Here is a 14,970-nt window from a genome sequence, read left to right as displayed (position 1 = left end):
TATCCTTTATGTTATATCTCAATTTGGTCATTAACCTTTTAATTGTGTCAATTTAGTCCATAACCTTTTAGTATTGTGTCAAAATGGTCCCGACTGTTAAGTGATAGATGAAAAATGTTGACATGACTAATAATCAAAATAAAATATTATTTTTTACGCTACATAACTTCCACATAAGCTGCCACGTGACATTAATTATAAATATCAACATTTTCTAATTTACTATAACGCTCTGTGTCCCCTTCTCTCTCTCGATTTCTCTCTATCCTCAGACTCCATGATAGAAACTCTTTGAGCTCCTTCAGTTGGGCCAATCAATTGAATACAAATTGGACTAAAATGAAAGTTTTTTGTAAGATTCTTTTAAGAAGAAAATAAGCTAAGGAAACAAATACAATCACCTCAGAATCGAATACCCACTTGAGATCAATATTGTAAAAGATTCTTAAAAAAAAAAAAAAAATCAATACTATAAAACTAGACCCAAACAAGCAAACAATGTAAACAAGATTAAAATCCAAAATAGAACAAGTACAAACACGGATCTTTAAAAATTGGAATGACTATACAAAGAAAAAAAAAAAGTGAGAAATTGTTAGACGAACCAAGAGCTATAAGGTGATGCTCCAGATGCTTCCGTACATTTTCGTCGGAAAGTTTGTATAATTGTATTGTCTCTCTCTGACTCTTCCATTCTCACTGTTTCCCTTAAAACGAAATTGACCTGCCATTACACAAGGCACCAGGCAGTAGCCATGATCATAAAATGAAAATCAAAGAAAATTATCAAACCTGTTACATCACTAGAGGTATTGGTAGCATTGTTTTCATCGCACAAAACATTGTTCATTGTGCTGTGAAGCATTGCATGCGCTTCGATTTTCATTTGGTAGAGAAATGTCTTTGATGGGTTTTTCGTGTTTGGTCATGGTGTTAATCAAGGAAAACCTATGCCAGGCTGAGACTTATGGCGTTTGATCTCATGGATTTCAGAGGTGTGGGTGATGGGTTCACTAAGAACATAGAGGCCATTAAGGATTTTTTTTTTTTTTTTTTTTTAGTTTTAAAATAATATTTTATTTTGACTTTAGCCATGTCAACACTTTTTATCTATCACTTAATTGCTGAAACCATTTTGACATAATACCAAAAGATTAGGGATCAATTTGACATAATTAGAAAGTTAGAGACCAAATTAAAATATGACGTAAAAGATAAGGACTAACTTTGTAATTTACTCTTTTTTTTTTTTTTTTTTTTTGCTTGGATTCATGTGTCTCCTAGCGAGCCTTCAAGTCCACTCTACTAACTGCTTGGAAGATGGGTTTGGTTTTAAGGTTTGTAGATATGGGAATAAAGGTCTTCCATTTTAAGTTCTGTTCTTGTTTTCAAATGGAGTGGCTTCCTTTCTTTTGCTTTATTTGTGGGGTTTTGGGTCTTGGTGAGAATCATTGTATCGGGTTTCAAGGTAAGTCCGAATGTCACAAGTATTTTGGGGACTGGACCAGAGAAAACAATGGTCTTAAGGGAGTTTTTTGAGAAACATGGAGTTGCTTGCAAGGGTGGATCGGAGGAGGAAAGAATGGAAGAAGACACCGGTGTCCAGCACATTCTGATGGTCATCTGTCTGGCGAGTCTAGGTACGGAGCACTCAATTGCTTTATCAAATCACACAAGCTCCAACAACACAAACCGGGGGCTAAGCAGCTGGTCAGTTGTGCTGTCAGTGGAGAACCAAAGTAATGATGCTCTGGCGAGCCCTTCGAGCCCAGCGCCCTCCCCTGTTGTGCACTCTCATGTTTTCCCAAAGGTTCTCAGTATGGGCTTTCAAATGTCTTTCTCTGGGGCCCACAAATCACCCAGCTCGAAACCCACAAGTAAACCCTCTCCTAAGAATGAGCCCACCAATATCCCTTTATGCCCAATGATAGGGAATTTAAAAAAGGTTGCTAGAGCCCAAGAAAAGAATGTCGAAAATTTTAATATGCAAGCACAAGAATGCTTATAGGCTCTCGGGTTCATTGAGGAGAGGGGTGTGCTGAGTTTGTTGTTTTTCTCCCAATTGTTATTTGCTTTCTCTGATGTATCTCTTTCCATATGAATGAATAGTTCATGTTTTTATCAAAAATAAAAAATAAAAAAAATAAGCATTTGGGAATGAATTTTTTGGCCTCCACTTGTGATATGGATATTGTTAGGTTCTAAAGTTTAGGACTTTATGTATTTAGAACTCTAATTTGTATTGTTGGCAAACCATGATCAAAACAATGTGTTTAGAAATGTTTAAAGCTAGCTCAAAGTTGTATGTCAATGTAAAGTTGGAATCGAGTTTAAAGCAGGGAGCACTGTGGCTTTCGGCCTGGCTCGATCGATCGAAGCTTAGGCTCGACCGAACGAAGCTCGGGCATATCACTTTTCTGCAGAATTTTCCAACTCAGTCCTATTTGTTTTAAAACGTTTTTAGGGTTTCTTATTTGTCCTAAGTATAAAAGGCAAACCCTAACCACGTTTTAGTGTTGCTCATATTGCAGTTTGTGTAAATCTCTTGTGAGATCTAGAGGAGCTTTCCTTTACACAAACTTAGGGTTTTCAAGGAGGAGATATTTTCTACACCTTGATGATCAATTCAGTTGCTGCCATTAAAGTTTAAAGAATACACAAGCGGGGGTGCTTGTAGCTAGTGGGAATCCAAGAAAGAAGGAGTCCGTGGATTCGGAGCTTGCACGTGGTCGTGTCAGTAAGTTCTACTGGTTGGTAGCATTAGGAAGTCAAGCGAGGGTGCTTGTAAGTCCTTTTGTATGAACTTCGATTCTTTTAAGATAATGGATTCAAGTTTACCTTGAGGATAGCTAGGTCAAATCCTCCCCAGGTTTTTACCGGTTTGGTTTCCTGGGTGATCATATCTTGTGTAATTTATTTTCTGCTGCTTTGCATGATTTGATCTTTATTATTGTGATAACCTAGACTTGTTTAATTGGACTAAGTAACAACTTGGCTAATTACCTAGGTTTAATCAATTGTTTAAAGGGTCTAAAAACTGACAAGTGGTATCAGAGCGGGTAGCTCTTTTGTTGTTAATCCTTTGATCACTGAGCTGATCCTTGACCCCTGTTGTCATGGAACACGGACACTCTCTAGTTATTCCTCCTCACTTTGATGGGAATAATTATGCTTACTGGAAATTAAGGATGAAAACTTTCCTGAAATCCATTGATGAGAAGGTGTGGAACTCCATTGAATACTGATGAACTCTGGGATATCAGTGGACTGAAAATGCCGGGCCTTGGTAAACTTGCGATTGAATCCTGAGAAAACAAGTAAAAACTCAGAGGAGACCGGTGGAAGCCGGCCAAGAACCTTCCGATGGTGAAGTTAGTCTCTGACTGATGACTGAAGGAATGTAAACTTAGTTTCTCCAGAACAGAATGCCTTACTCTTCCATTGGCGTGTGCTTATATAGTATACGGGAAGCGGTTACTTGTTTAGTAACCGCTCCTACAGTTGGGGAATCCAACAGGCTTGGAAATAACTTCCGTAACTAATGTAGAAGTTCGTATTTTGTAACGGTTGGTCTTGGCTGGCGACGGTTCGTTCTTCCACTCGGCGGAGACATAGTAATCCTCCCTTGTCCTTTATGGACGAGGAGATGGTAGCAAGCTCGTCCATCCTTTACAGACGGACGAATGCTAAGAAGCCCGTCTGTCCTCAAGGACGGACGGATGATAGTAAGCTCGTCTGTCCCGTCTGTCTTGAGGACAGACGGACGAGTGACTGATGACTTACCTCGTCTATGATTTGGACGACGCGTATGGACAGGAGACGACTTGGCGAATTTTCGTTGCACATCAAATACGGATGGGAGAAGCCCACTACTCCTGTTAGTGAGTGGGAAACTTCTCAGAAAGAAGCAGCTTCGTTTAATAGCAAAGTTATGAATGCGATTTTTAACGCTGTTTCTATAGACGAATTTAAGAGAATCTCGAATGTTGAGATTACTCATACTGCTTGGAATATCCTCCAAACTGTGCATGAAGGCACAAAGGCTGTCAAAATAAATAAATTGCAGCAATTGACTTCTAAATTTGAAAGCATTAGGATGTTTGATGATGAATCTTTTGATGAATTCTATGCTAAACTGAATGATATTGTTAATTCTGCTTTTAACTTGGGTGAAATCTATGATCAACCTAAAATTGTTAGGAAGATTCTTAGATCTTTGACTGAAGACTTTAGACCCAAGGTGAGTGCCATTACTGAAAGCAAGGATGTGGACTCCATCACTGTTGATGAGCTTGTAGGATCTCTTCAATCCTATGAGTTAGATCTACCCAAAACTACCAAATCCAAATCAATGGCTCTTAAGTCAGTTGATGATGTTAATAGTGGTGGATTTGATGATGAGCTCTCTGCTACAGAGATTGTCTATCTTGCCAAGAACTTTAGAAACTTTCTCAGGAATAACAATAGAAAGGCAAAAGGCACAAACACTGCTGAACCTAGAAATTTTAGGAAGCATGATCCCACTAAGGTTAATAACAATGATAAACCTAGAGAAAGAGTAGGTCAATCTTCCAATAATTCTTTGGGCTCTCAATGTTTTGGATGTCAAGGGTATGGACACATGAAATCTGAATGTCCAACCTATTTGAAGTCTATGGGTAAGGCTATCGCTGTAACCCTTAGTGATGGTAAAGTTTCTGGTCATGAGTCCGATTGTGATGAGGACGAAAACTTCATTGCTTTCACTGCTACTTTTGTAGTTGATGAGAGCATATCTGTTGAAGAGAACCCTTCTGATGGGGAACTCTCTGAAGATGCAGATCTTCAAGAGGCCTATAACAAACTTTGCAAAGTTGCTGCAAAGGATGCTATGAATGTTGAACTTGGCCTAAAGAAAATTGAATCTCTTGAGCTTGAAAAGAAAATTTTGCTTATTAAATTGTTTGATGCTAATGATGTTTTGAACAATGTGAAAACTGAAAACATGTTTTTGCTTGATAAAATTAAATTTTTGGAACTTGATTTATCTGTTACTAGATCTGCTAGTTTTAAACTTGATCAAATGCTGAGTGTTCAAAAGTCGTCTTCTGACAAAACTGGTTTAGGCTATGTTGATAGCATCGGTGTGTCCGCTCCCCACTCCACTAAGTTTGTTCCTTCATCTTCTTCTTCTGAACCTTCAGTGAGTGAGATAGTGAGTGAGACTGTCAAACCTTCTGTGAGTGAGGTTGCTAAACCCTTAGAAGGTTCATCATCTAGGAAGATTAGGGTTGATCTGAAAGAATCTAAACCTAAGAAGCCTACCCTATCTAAGGACAAGACACATGATAAACCTACATGGGTTTTTCATTTTTGTGGAAAGACTGGACACATCCATCCAAATTGCTACAAGCTGCAAGCTGCTAAGAGAGCAAACAAACCAAAAGTACCTGTGCCTCAAGCACTTGATCCTATGGTACTTATTGGTGATTTGGTAAAGGCTTTAAACCTTTATTCCAATCCTGGAGTTGGTAATCATTCTCAAGTGAATAAAAACTCTAATGCTCGTGGTGCATCTAAAAGGTTTCGGATGCAAAAGACTCGACCTAACTGAGTCTTTCTGACATGGTCTTTGTGCTTCATTGTTCTACCCTTTGTGACCATTGTTCTTTGGTTTTGTTTTTTTTTTTTTTTTTTTTGTGTCTCTAGGATTTGCATAGCATAACATTCATGCATTTCATTCTAGGTGTTTTTATTTTTATTAAAATTTAAAAAAAAAAAAAAAAAAAAAAAAAAAAAAGGGAAAGGAAGCACATTTTGTTTTTGCACTATTCTTCTTGATTTTTGAGAACAAGGTTGGTCAATTTAATTTCACATAACATGTTTTTTGTACCTTATTTAGTTTTGATAAGCTTATTTATTGCACTCTACTAGTTGAAGATTTGTAGTGCATGTTGTGTGGGAAAGATGTGTATGGTTTTTGATTACTATGTCTTAATCTTGAAGTCACATGTTTTTAAATGTTGGACTTGAACTTTTAGAGAAAGGCATAAATAACCATCTCACCACTGTTCACTAGCCAATCATGAACACCTTAGTGCATATCATAAGATTTTGTACTCGAGAAAGTGTAGGACATGCACAAAAAGAACATAAGGTGAAGCCTCGGTTAAAGTGCTTAATTCTTAAAATCTAATTGGTGTGTACTATTAGGCTTGATGCCAAACTCAAATAATTTAAAATTGGAATGTATATTATGAGGCATAAATACAAGAAACTTACATGATTGCAAGCTTATGATCTAGGAGATGTGAGAGTTATATGATATAACTCTTTAGGTAATACTCTCTTTTAAATTCTTTGTGATGAATTTTGTAGACTTTGTGATTGATTGTTATTCACATATCACCTCACATGTATCTCAAGTCTTTGCTAGTCGCACACACTACACGAGTTACTCTTTGCTAAACATTGTACATGTTATTATGTGTGTTTATGGTTTGACCAACCAAGTTTTTGCAATCACTTTGAATTATATGTAAACTAAATTTGTTGCTTGAAAATTTGTGGAGAATGCAAAATTTTGTTTTTGGGAATTTTGGGCTTAAAATTCTTGATTGGAAAATTATATCATCTCATACTCATGCATTTTTGTTCTTAAATTTCAATGCTTTGAGTTAAATCAACTTGTTTTTCAAAAATTGTGTTTTTCCTCAAAAAATATGGTGAGCCTCTGTCTAATTCGATTGGTCCATTCTGTTTTTCGACCGATAGAAATTTTTAAAATTTTTAAAAATTTGAGAGAGGGAGTCTCTGTCTGTTTTGACCGGTCAAGGCTGATTTTCGACCGATCGAAACTCGTGAATCAGGTTTTTCAAAAAGGCAGAATTGGACCTTTTGAAACTTACTTTTCAAATAGATCTTTTCTTTTCTCTCTCCGCGTTGGCTCTTGGCTCCACCAGTCAATATTTGTCGTTTTCCTTCAAGATTTTTGCAAGGTTTTTGTCCTTAGAAGCCGGTAAGTCCCTTTTGCCCTTCTTTTTCAAGTTTATTTCTTGATTTCATGCATTTTTCATGCATTATCATGGGTATTTTCAGCATCTTCAAACTTTTTGGGGTTTTTGATGATTCAAGCCTATTCTTGTGTAATTGATCAATGGGTTTTTATGCCATGATGTTATATTGATGTTCCCTATGGTTTAATTTGATCAATTTTGTGGTTTTTGAAAAATTGAAAATTCTAGGTTTTTGAATTTGATCCGAATTGGGGATTTTGTCAAATTGGCTTAAATTGATGAAATTGGCTTATCTAATTGATGTATTTGGTCATTTTTTTTGTTATTATATCATGTGTAATGATCAATTCGTCAATATTTTTCAAATTGATCAAGTGGTTTCTAAATTTTTGGGGTTTTTGTGTTAAAAACCTTAATGTGCAAGCCAATTTTGTAATTTGAACCTATTTGACTTAATTCACTGCATTAGAACATGCATCATGACATTTAAACCTGTTTATGCATCATATAGATTTTGTTTCTATATTTTGTTTTTGAGCTAACTTGCAGTTTGCCCTTGGTTTTGGTTTGTGGTTTTTTGTTCTTTCACTCTGTGTTTTGATCCTTATCTTAGCATCATGCCTAGGAAAACTAGAGCTCATAGGACCACTTCCACTTCCTCTGAGTCTCCACCTAAAGTAGAGCTGTTTCAGAATGATAAGTGTAGAGAAGCCTATGACACCTTGAACTGTAGGCGTAAGATCTGGTCTGAGCGAGCTGTTGTGTTAGATGCGCTTGATCCGGCCATTAGGGCCAATTTTGAGTCTAGGGGTTGGTTGCCTCTCATAGAGATAGATCATCCACCTCCGACCACCCTGATTAGAGAGTTCTACTCGAACCTCTCTTGCCACATCTATGATTCCAACACCCTAGTTAGGAGTTGGATACGAGGTGTAGAGTTCACCATTACCCCTCGGGTAGTGGCTGAGGCTCTTGGGGTGCCGGTTGTTCGGGATGCTGACTATCCCTATGATGAGTCACCCTCTTTAGACGTTGTCATGTTTTACATCACTGGCTCATCTATCCAGTGGGGTACTGATCCTCGGATCACGTCCGCTGAGCTTACCGAAACGGCCTATCTCTTCTTTAGGATTGCGTGTCATTCCTTGTGGCCTATCTCTCACTTCCACACCATCCCTTTAAAGCGATGTGTGTTTTTGTACGCCTTTGCTTCTGGAGCGTCCATCAGTTTTCCTCACTTGTTCCTTCGTTCTTTGAACGAGGTTCATAGGAGTTTTGCCATAGGGCATGCGCTAATTCATCCTATTTTCATTCATAGGATTCTGTTCTACTTAGGTCTAGATGGTTTTCCGTCGGGTGAGCCTGTTCATGTGATAGCTCCCATAGGTGCCACCTTTCTTCGTTAGAGGGCTGCTCAGTTGCGAGTTACTCCTCGTCCTAGAGGTGCGTCATCTAGTAGTGTTCCCCAGCCTCCCTCTTCTACAGGTACAGCTGCTGCTGAGACTTCAGGTGCTGTTGTTCCTCCACCGACTGCTTCGGATGATTCAGACATTCGTCGCACGTTGGATCATGTCTTGACCGTTCAGGCGGCTCAAGGACAGATTTTGGTGGACGTACTTGATGAGATCCGTGCCTTGCGTGCGGAGTTGACACAATTTAGACCACCTCCCTTTTGATGATGGTTATCTTGTTTGCCCTTTGGCATTCCGTCACAAAAAGGGGGAGTACTTGTAGGTTTTTTTGTTTTCAGGGGGAGATTATTTGTTTTTGGTTGGAGCTTGTGGAGTTTTAGATTGTATCTAGGTGCTTCACTGTGTTCTTAACATTTTTAGCTCTTACCTTGTTTTTGATGGGATATTCATGTTAGGGGGAGTTTTATGTTTTTGTTGGTACTTTATTTGTTTCTTGTTTCAAACTGCTTATTGATTTATATTTATGAGTTATTCATTGATGTATGTCTTTATTTGTGTGTTGTTTGAAATCAAGAAGTTATTTTGTTTACTTGTATTATTTCCACACATGCGGTTATGCATTTCGTTTAGTGTTTCAGGAAATATACAGGTTGATTCAATTGAGCTGCTGTCTACACTTGCAACTGATGGATAGTAGTTATGATTGAATTTGGTTTATGAGCATTATTCTGTAAAGGACTTTTCATTTTGTAAACTTTGAGCTTCTAAGTTGTGTTTTGTCACGGATTGCCAAAGGGGGAGTTTGTTAGGTTCTAAAGTTTAGGACTTTATGTATTTAGAACTCTAATTTGTATTGTTGGCAAACCATGATTAAAACAATGTGTTTAGAAGTGTTTAAAGCTAGCTCAAAGTTGTATGTCAATGTAAAGTTGGAATCGAGTTTAAAGCAGGAAGCACTGTGGCTTTCGGCCTGGCTCAATCGATCGAAGCTTAGGCTCGACCGATCGAGGCTCGACCGATCGAAGCTCGAGCAGATCGCTTTTCTGCAGAATTTTCCAACTCAGCCCTATTTGTTTTAAAACGTTTTTAGGATTTCTTATTTGTCCTAAGTATAAAAGGCAAACCCTAGCCACGTTTTAGTGTTGCTCATATTGCGGTTTGTGTAAATCTCTTGTGAGATCTAGAAGAGCTTTCCTTTACACAAACTTAGGGTTTTCAAAGAGGAGATATTTTCTACACCTTGATGATCAATTCAGTTGCTGCCATTAAAGCTTAAAGAATACACAAGCGGGAGTGCTTGTAGCTAGTAGGAATCCAAGAAAGAAGGAGTCCGTGGATTCGAAGCTTGCACGTGGTCGTGTCAGTAAGTTCTACTGGTTGGTAGCATTAGGAAGTCAAGCGGGGGTGCTTGTAAGTCCTTTTGTATGAACTTCGATTCTTTCAAGATAGTGGATTCAAGTTTACCTTGAGGATAGCTAGGTCAAATCCTCCCCAGGTTTTTACCGGTTTGGTTTCCTAGGTGATCATATCTTGTGTTATTTATTTTTCGCTGCTTTGCATGATTTGATCTTTATTATTGTGATAACCTAGACTTGTTTAATTGGACTAAGTAACAACTTGGCTAATTACCTAGGTTTAATCAATTGTTTGAGGGGTCTAAAAACTGACAGATATGAACTTTTGGTCTCATCCAAAATGAAGTATGTGTTTTGGACCCCCTTGCTAGTAAATTGCTAGCATGTGGATATGTGTACCACTTGTATTAATTTTTTCATGGCTTGATTCAATTGTTTTGTACCTAAAGAAATACATGCTTTAACTACCCTGTGTTTATGTAATACTTGCTTCCTAAAAGATTTTAGTTACCTTGTTATGCTGGCTTCTCTTTGGTTATGTGCATCATGTTTTTGATGTGTGCATATTCTGTTTTAAAATCCTCCATTTGGATTTCCTTGATTTTTAAGAGCTTTGGCTGTGAGATGCATGAATAAGTATGGAAAATGTTGAAGTCACAAACTATTTTACAAACAGCTAATATGGTGTATGGTTATTGGTAAATAAAAATATGATAGTAATGGTGAGCCCAAATGAGAACCAATAAGAATTTGTCACATCAATATTTGGTAAAAATATTGTAAAATAGTTTGCATCTATAACATTACTCAATAAGTTTATGCCAACGTGGAATTAATAATAATAAGCCCTTCTTCTCAAAAAAAAAAATAATAATAATAAGCTCTAATCATTGGGCTTAGATATTGTGAGCAACTAAGTTTTCAGCTTTAGGCTCTATATATATGTTCTTTCAGCTTTAAGGATATGTGATACGACTATTTATTAAGTCAAAGAATTTATTTAAATCCCTTATTATGAGTTGAAACGTTTGATAAGAAATGTTGCATGCATATTGAAACTATTACTAATTTCAAAAATATGATATTTTAAAAAAAGAGTAGATGCTAAACCACAATATATAATAAGGCAATTGTTATTTAACAATACCACTAATTAAGACAAGTATTAACATGTAAAAGAATAGAATACCACGTCACCTTATTCTAGGAATATATAATAATTCTCCCTAAAACGAGTACATTTTGCGCAATGATCTTGAGATTTAAGTATTAGCTTCTCACCCATTAATAACTCTCCATGGGAAGGCGAGGCTTGAGTACAACGTCAAGTGGATTGACCTTAGGTAAGGCAATTCCTGGTCCTTCATGCATGTCCACCTTCACACTTGCCATGGTTGTGATATCAAATCCTTGAAGCACACGAGCTAGTGCCAAGTGAACCACTTGCAAGCCAAATGTGATTCCAGGGCATGACCTTCTACCAGAACTGAATGGAATATACTCAAAATTTTGACCCCTAACATCAATGTTTGCATGAGTTGTCATGAATCTCTCTGGTTGGAATTCAGATGGGTTCGACCACACACGTGGGTCTCGTTGCAGCTTCCATATGTTAACGAGCAAACGAGTGCCCTTTGGAACAAAATAGCCACCAACAGTACAATCTTCCATGGCCTCACGTATTCCTGTGAGGGGACCCGGTGGATACAAACGTAAGGTTTCCTTAACTATGGCATGGAGGTATTTTAGGTTCTTGATATCAGATTCTTCCACCCATTTATCTTTCCCTACGTACATGTCTAGCTCTTCTTGGGCAGCCTTTAGCACACTTGGGTGGTTTAAAAGCAAGGAGATTGCCCATGTTAGTGTAGTAGATGTGCTTCCTGCTCCTGTAAGGAGGAGAATCTGCCAAAAAAACACACACGCATACACAACAATAAATTATCAGTTGTTCCTAAATCTTCAATTATTAGGAAATAATGAATTTAATACACTCCCTTAAAGTATGAGCCTAAATTGCCTTATTAAATGTCCCCCACATAGGGTCTATTTAGATTAAGGATGAGAGAAGGAGAGTAGAGTAAAATTTGCTTAAAATTAGTTTATTTTCAACCAACTCTACTCTACTCCCCCTCCCTTCTCTCTTAATCTAAACGGACCCTAAACTATTAAATATTTCCTCAAAAAAACCAAAAAAAATTTATTGAATGGTGGCCCGGTGGGCTCACAAAATAAAACTATTTCTTGGTGGAGTGTGTTATTTTCAATGAGCGACTTTCAAAAAGTCCTTCTCACAAAACAAGGAGAAATTATACCATTCTCATGGTAGACTACATCTCTTATCCACCATTCTACTAAAAAACTCACACTCGGTTAAAATTGCTGAGTCAGTAATCAATTTTTGTTTTAAAAAATTTTCTTACTCAACAATTTTAAACAAGTGGGAAGTCTTTTAGTGGAATTATCGACCATAAGAACCTTATAATTTCTCCAAAACAAGCCCCTCATGCTCATCAAATAAATACAGTGATTTTGCCCATAAATGAATCACTCTGAGCTCACTTTAAAATTTGAGATGATACTTTTCAAGATTAAGTTTTTATAATTCTCTCTTCTAGGTTCAAAATTGACCAATGTCATGTTGTTTGTCTTTTTTTCCTGCCACATAACTCAATTATGCAACAATTATTGCATACTAACAATTATTGCATACAAATATGTACAAAAACCTTTCCCATTACTTACTATTACATTTTTGAAAAGTTTATAATAACAACGTACCAGTGCTGTTGCCTTGACAATAGTGTCGCGGGTATGCCCCGAAATCTCAACATCCTCCGGAAAGCTTGATAGCATCACGTCCATGAAATCGCTTTCACCATCACTCTTCTGCTCTAGTCGTTTCTGAAGATGTTCAGCAAGCCAAATCTCAAGCACCGAGTCAAGTTCCTTAGCAGTCCTCTTCATGGAACTCACATGACCTCTATGGTCCATCCATTCAAGATGTGGAAAAGCATCGGACAAGATAAACACGCCACTAAGATAAAGAGCCTCTTTTATGGCACTTCGGAAACGGCATGCCTCACTCTTTTCTTCACCATATGTGGTGGTAGAAAATCGCTTACCAACAATTATCCGAAGGCTGATATTGAAGGTCATGTGGTCGAACAACTCACTAAGAGTCACCACCTTGTTGTTTGTACAAAGCAAGTGCAAGTTTTTGATCAAAGACTCCACTTCTGAGAATCGAACATGCTTGAGCTTTTCAAGCCTATGGCTCGAGAGAAGCTCAAGAGTGGCCATCTTTCTCACATCACGCCAATATTGACCATAAGGAGCAAGTGCAAATATAGCATTGTTGTAAAACAAGTGTTTTCCAACTGCTATGCTGGCCCTTGTAGCAAAAGTTTTGTCATGGGTAGCTAGGAATTCCTTTACCATCTCCCAACTACTCACCACCAACATTCGATGGATACCCATTTTGAGTGAGAAGAATGAGCCATATTTATCGGCAATGGCTCCAAGAATTTTGGCCATTGGCTCTTGGCCTCCTAGAAGATGAAGGTGGCCAATGATTGGTAATGCCCCAGAGGGTTCAGGGATTTCAATGCATTTGGTGTAACCCCTCTTGGTATTTGATTTGTTGTTTAAGGCAATAAAGATTACTGTCAAAGTAAAAAGCCCTAAAATAGTTAGGATATGATAACAGAACTCCATGGTGGTCTTAAGAAGTTGGGATGGCAAGTTGTGTGAGAGTGGGTAGTGTATTTATAGTACCAGTATCACAACCCAACCCAAGCAAAGGGTTAACCACGTTTATAATATTTATCTTGTTTCTTTTGCGAAGGAAATTGGATTACAAACACTATGCTATATCTTCCAAAAAGAGAAATAACCTATATTCTCATTCAAGTAACTAAATTAAGTAAAGACAAACTTGGTAATTCACGTCCCATTCATGTAAAAAACTAAAAATGTAAGACAAATTAAAACATATGTTTGGGCTCAACTATTAATTGAGCTAAGCTCAAAGCCTCAAGCACATATTCTAGAACAAATTTGTGAGTATGAGTATTTCATGTTAGATTGTGTAAGTTTGTAATTAAGCTCATATAAAATGTCAAAGTAAACTGACTATAATGAATCGGAATGGTGAAGGTTCTTTCTAATTTATATCAAGCTATACGTCATATGATCATGTCAAGTGATCATAATATACTTTGTAGAAATTTGTTATTACCATGACTAAATAAGTGGTCATAGTAGACAACTTTATTTATTCAAAAATGATGTTTTTTCAGTGTGCTAAGTCAACTGCAAAGCATGATGTTTTCAAACTTAGTTCACTTAAACCTTTTTTTTTTTTTTTGAGAATCGTGTTCAATTAACTTTTGTCGACTGTCTTCCATCAAAAAAAAAAAAAAAAAAAAAAAAACTTCTACATGACTATGAAAGGAGTAAAATTCAAAACACAGGCAACATTTAAGCACTTAATCATTTAAAAATTACTAAACCCCTAGAAAATAACAGTCCAAAACAAATTTAGAAAGTATTCAACATACACTCTCCAAACATACCCCCTCTTTCTTTTCTCATCTCATTATGTCAAACACAATTTTAGGAAATCAAAGTCTGTCTTCAATTTTCATTCTATTTTGGCCCTTAGTTAGAAATGATATGCTTACAACATTTTTACAACAAATCCTAAATGGCAAGTTATTACTGATTGTTATTATTAGGGCAAAAAAGTAATCTTAATGTTAGTTTCAAATTTGAACTAATAACAACTAACTACCTGTAATTTGTTGTAAAAATGTTGTAAACGTAACATCTTTCTGGTTAGAATTAATGTTAGATACCTTTTCTTTTCTACATGCTTAGCTTTAATTTAAATATAACATTTTTTGAAGTAGATCTTAATCTAATTTTAAAAATATAACTATCAAGAAAAACTCATGTCGTATATATTAATAATTTTCAACCTCGATCCTAATGTCTATCTAAATTTGAAAATGACTGGTTATTGATATTTCTTTGAGTAGTATTAATTTTATTAAAGGATTAAAGTTCACTCAGCAGATATATAATAAATGTATTTATTAAATAAAGCATTATAATAGACAAAATTGTAAGTATCTAACATGGAGTTGTTTGCTCAATTTTGAATACAATGTACATAGATCATATATTCACAGACTAACACATTTT

The 14,970-nt window shown here is 36.6% G+C and overlaps 1 protein-coding gene and 1 long non-coding RNA gene across 2 annotated transcripts in view; one reads left to right on the top strand and one right to left on the bottom strand.

The window, feature by feature from the left end:
* LOC126699045 (uncharacterized) overlaps window positions 1–13,427 on the top strand; it is a 63,688-nt gene extending 50,261 nt beyond the window's left edge. The window contains exon 2 of the long non-coding RNA XR_007646675.1: window positions 13,327–13,427. This is a non-coding gene — a long non-coding RNA (uncharacterized LOC126699045). The remainder of the gene's footprint in view (window positions 1–13,326) is intronic.
* LOC126699044 (dimethylnonatriene synthase-like) lies at window positions 10,868–13,479 on the bottom strand. The gene is made up of 2 exons (XM_050396595.1): window positions 12,544–13,479; window positions 10,868–11,667 (listed from the first exon to the last, which is right to left on the bottom strand). Exons 1-2 carry the CDS (start codon window positions 13,477–13,479, stop codon window positions 11,047–11,049), a joined length of 1,557 nt encoding a protein of 518 aa, XP_050252552.1. The 3' UTR covers window positions 10,868–11,046.
* Between the last annotated feature and the right edge of the window lie 1,491 nt (window positions 13,480–14,970).

This window comes from Quercus robur, chromosome 9 (genome assembly GCF_932294415.1).
Source record: "Quercus robur chromosome 9, dhQueRobu3.1, whole genome shotgun sequence".
Taxonomy (NCBI): domain Eukaryota; kingdom Viridiplantae; phylum Streptophyta; class Magnoliopsida; order Fagales; family Fagaceae; genus Quercus; species Quercus robur.
This window is presented reverse-complemented; position numbering and strand designations above follow the sequence as displayed.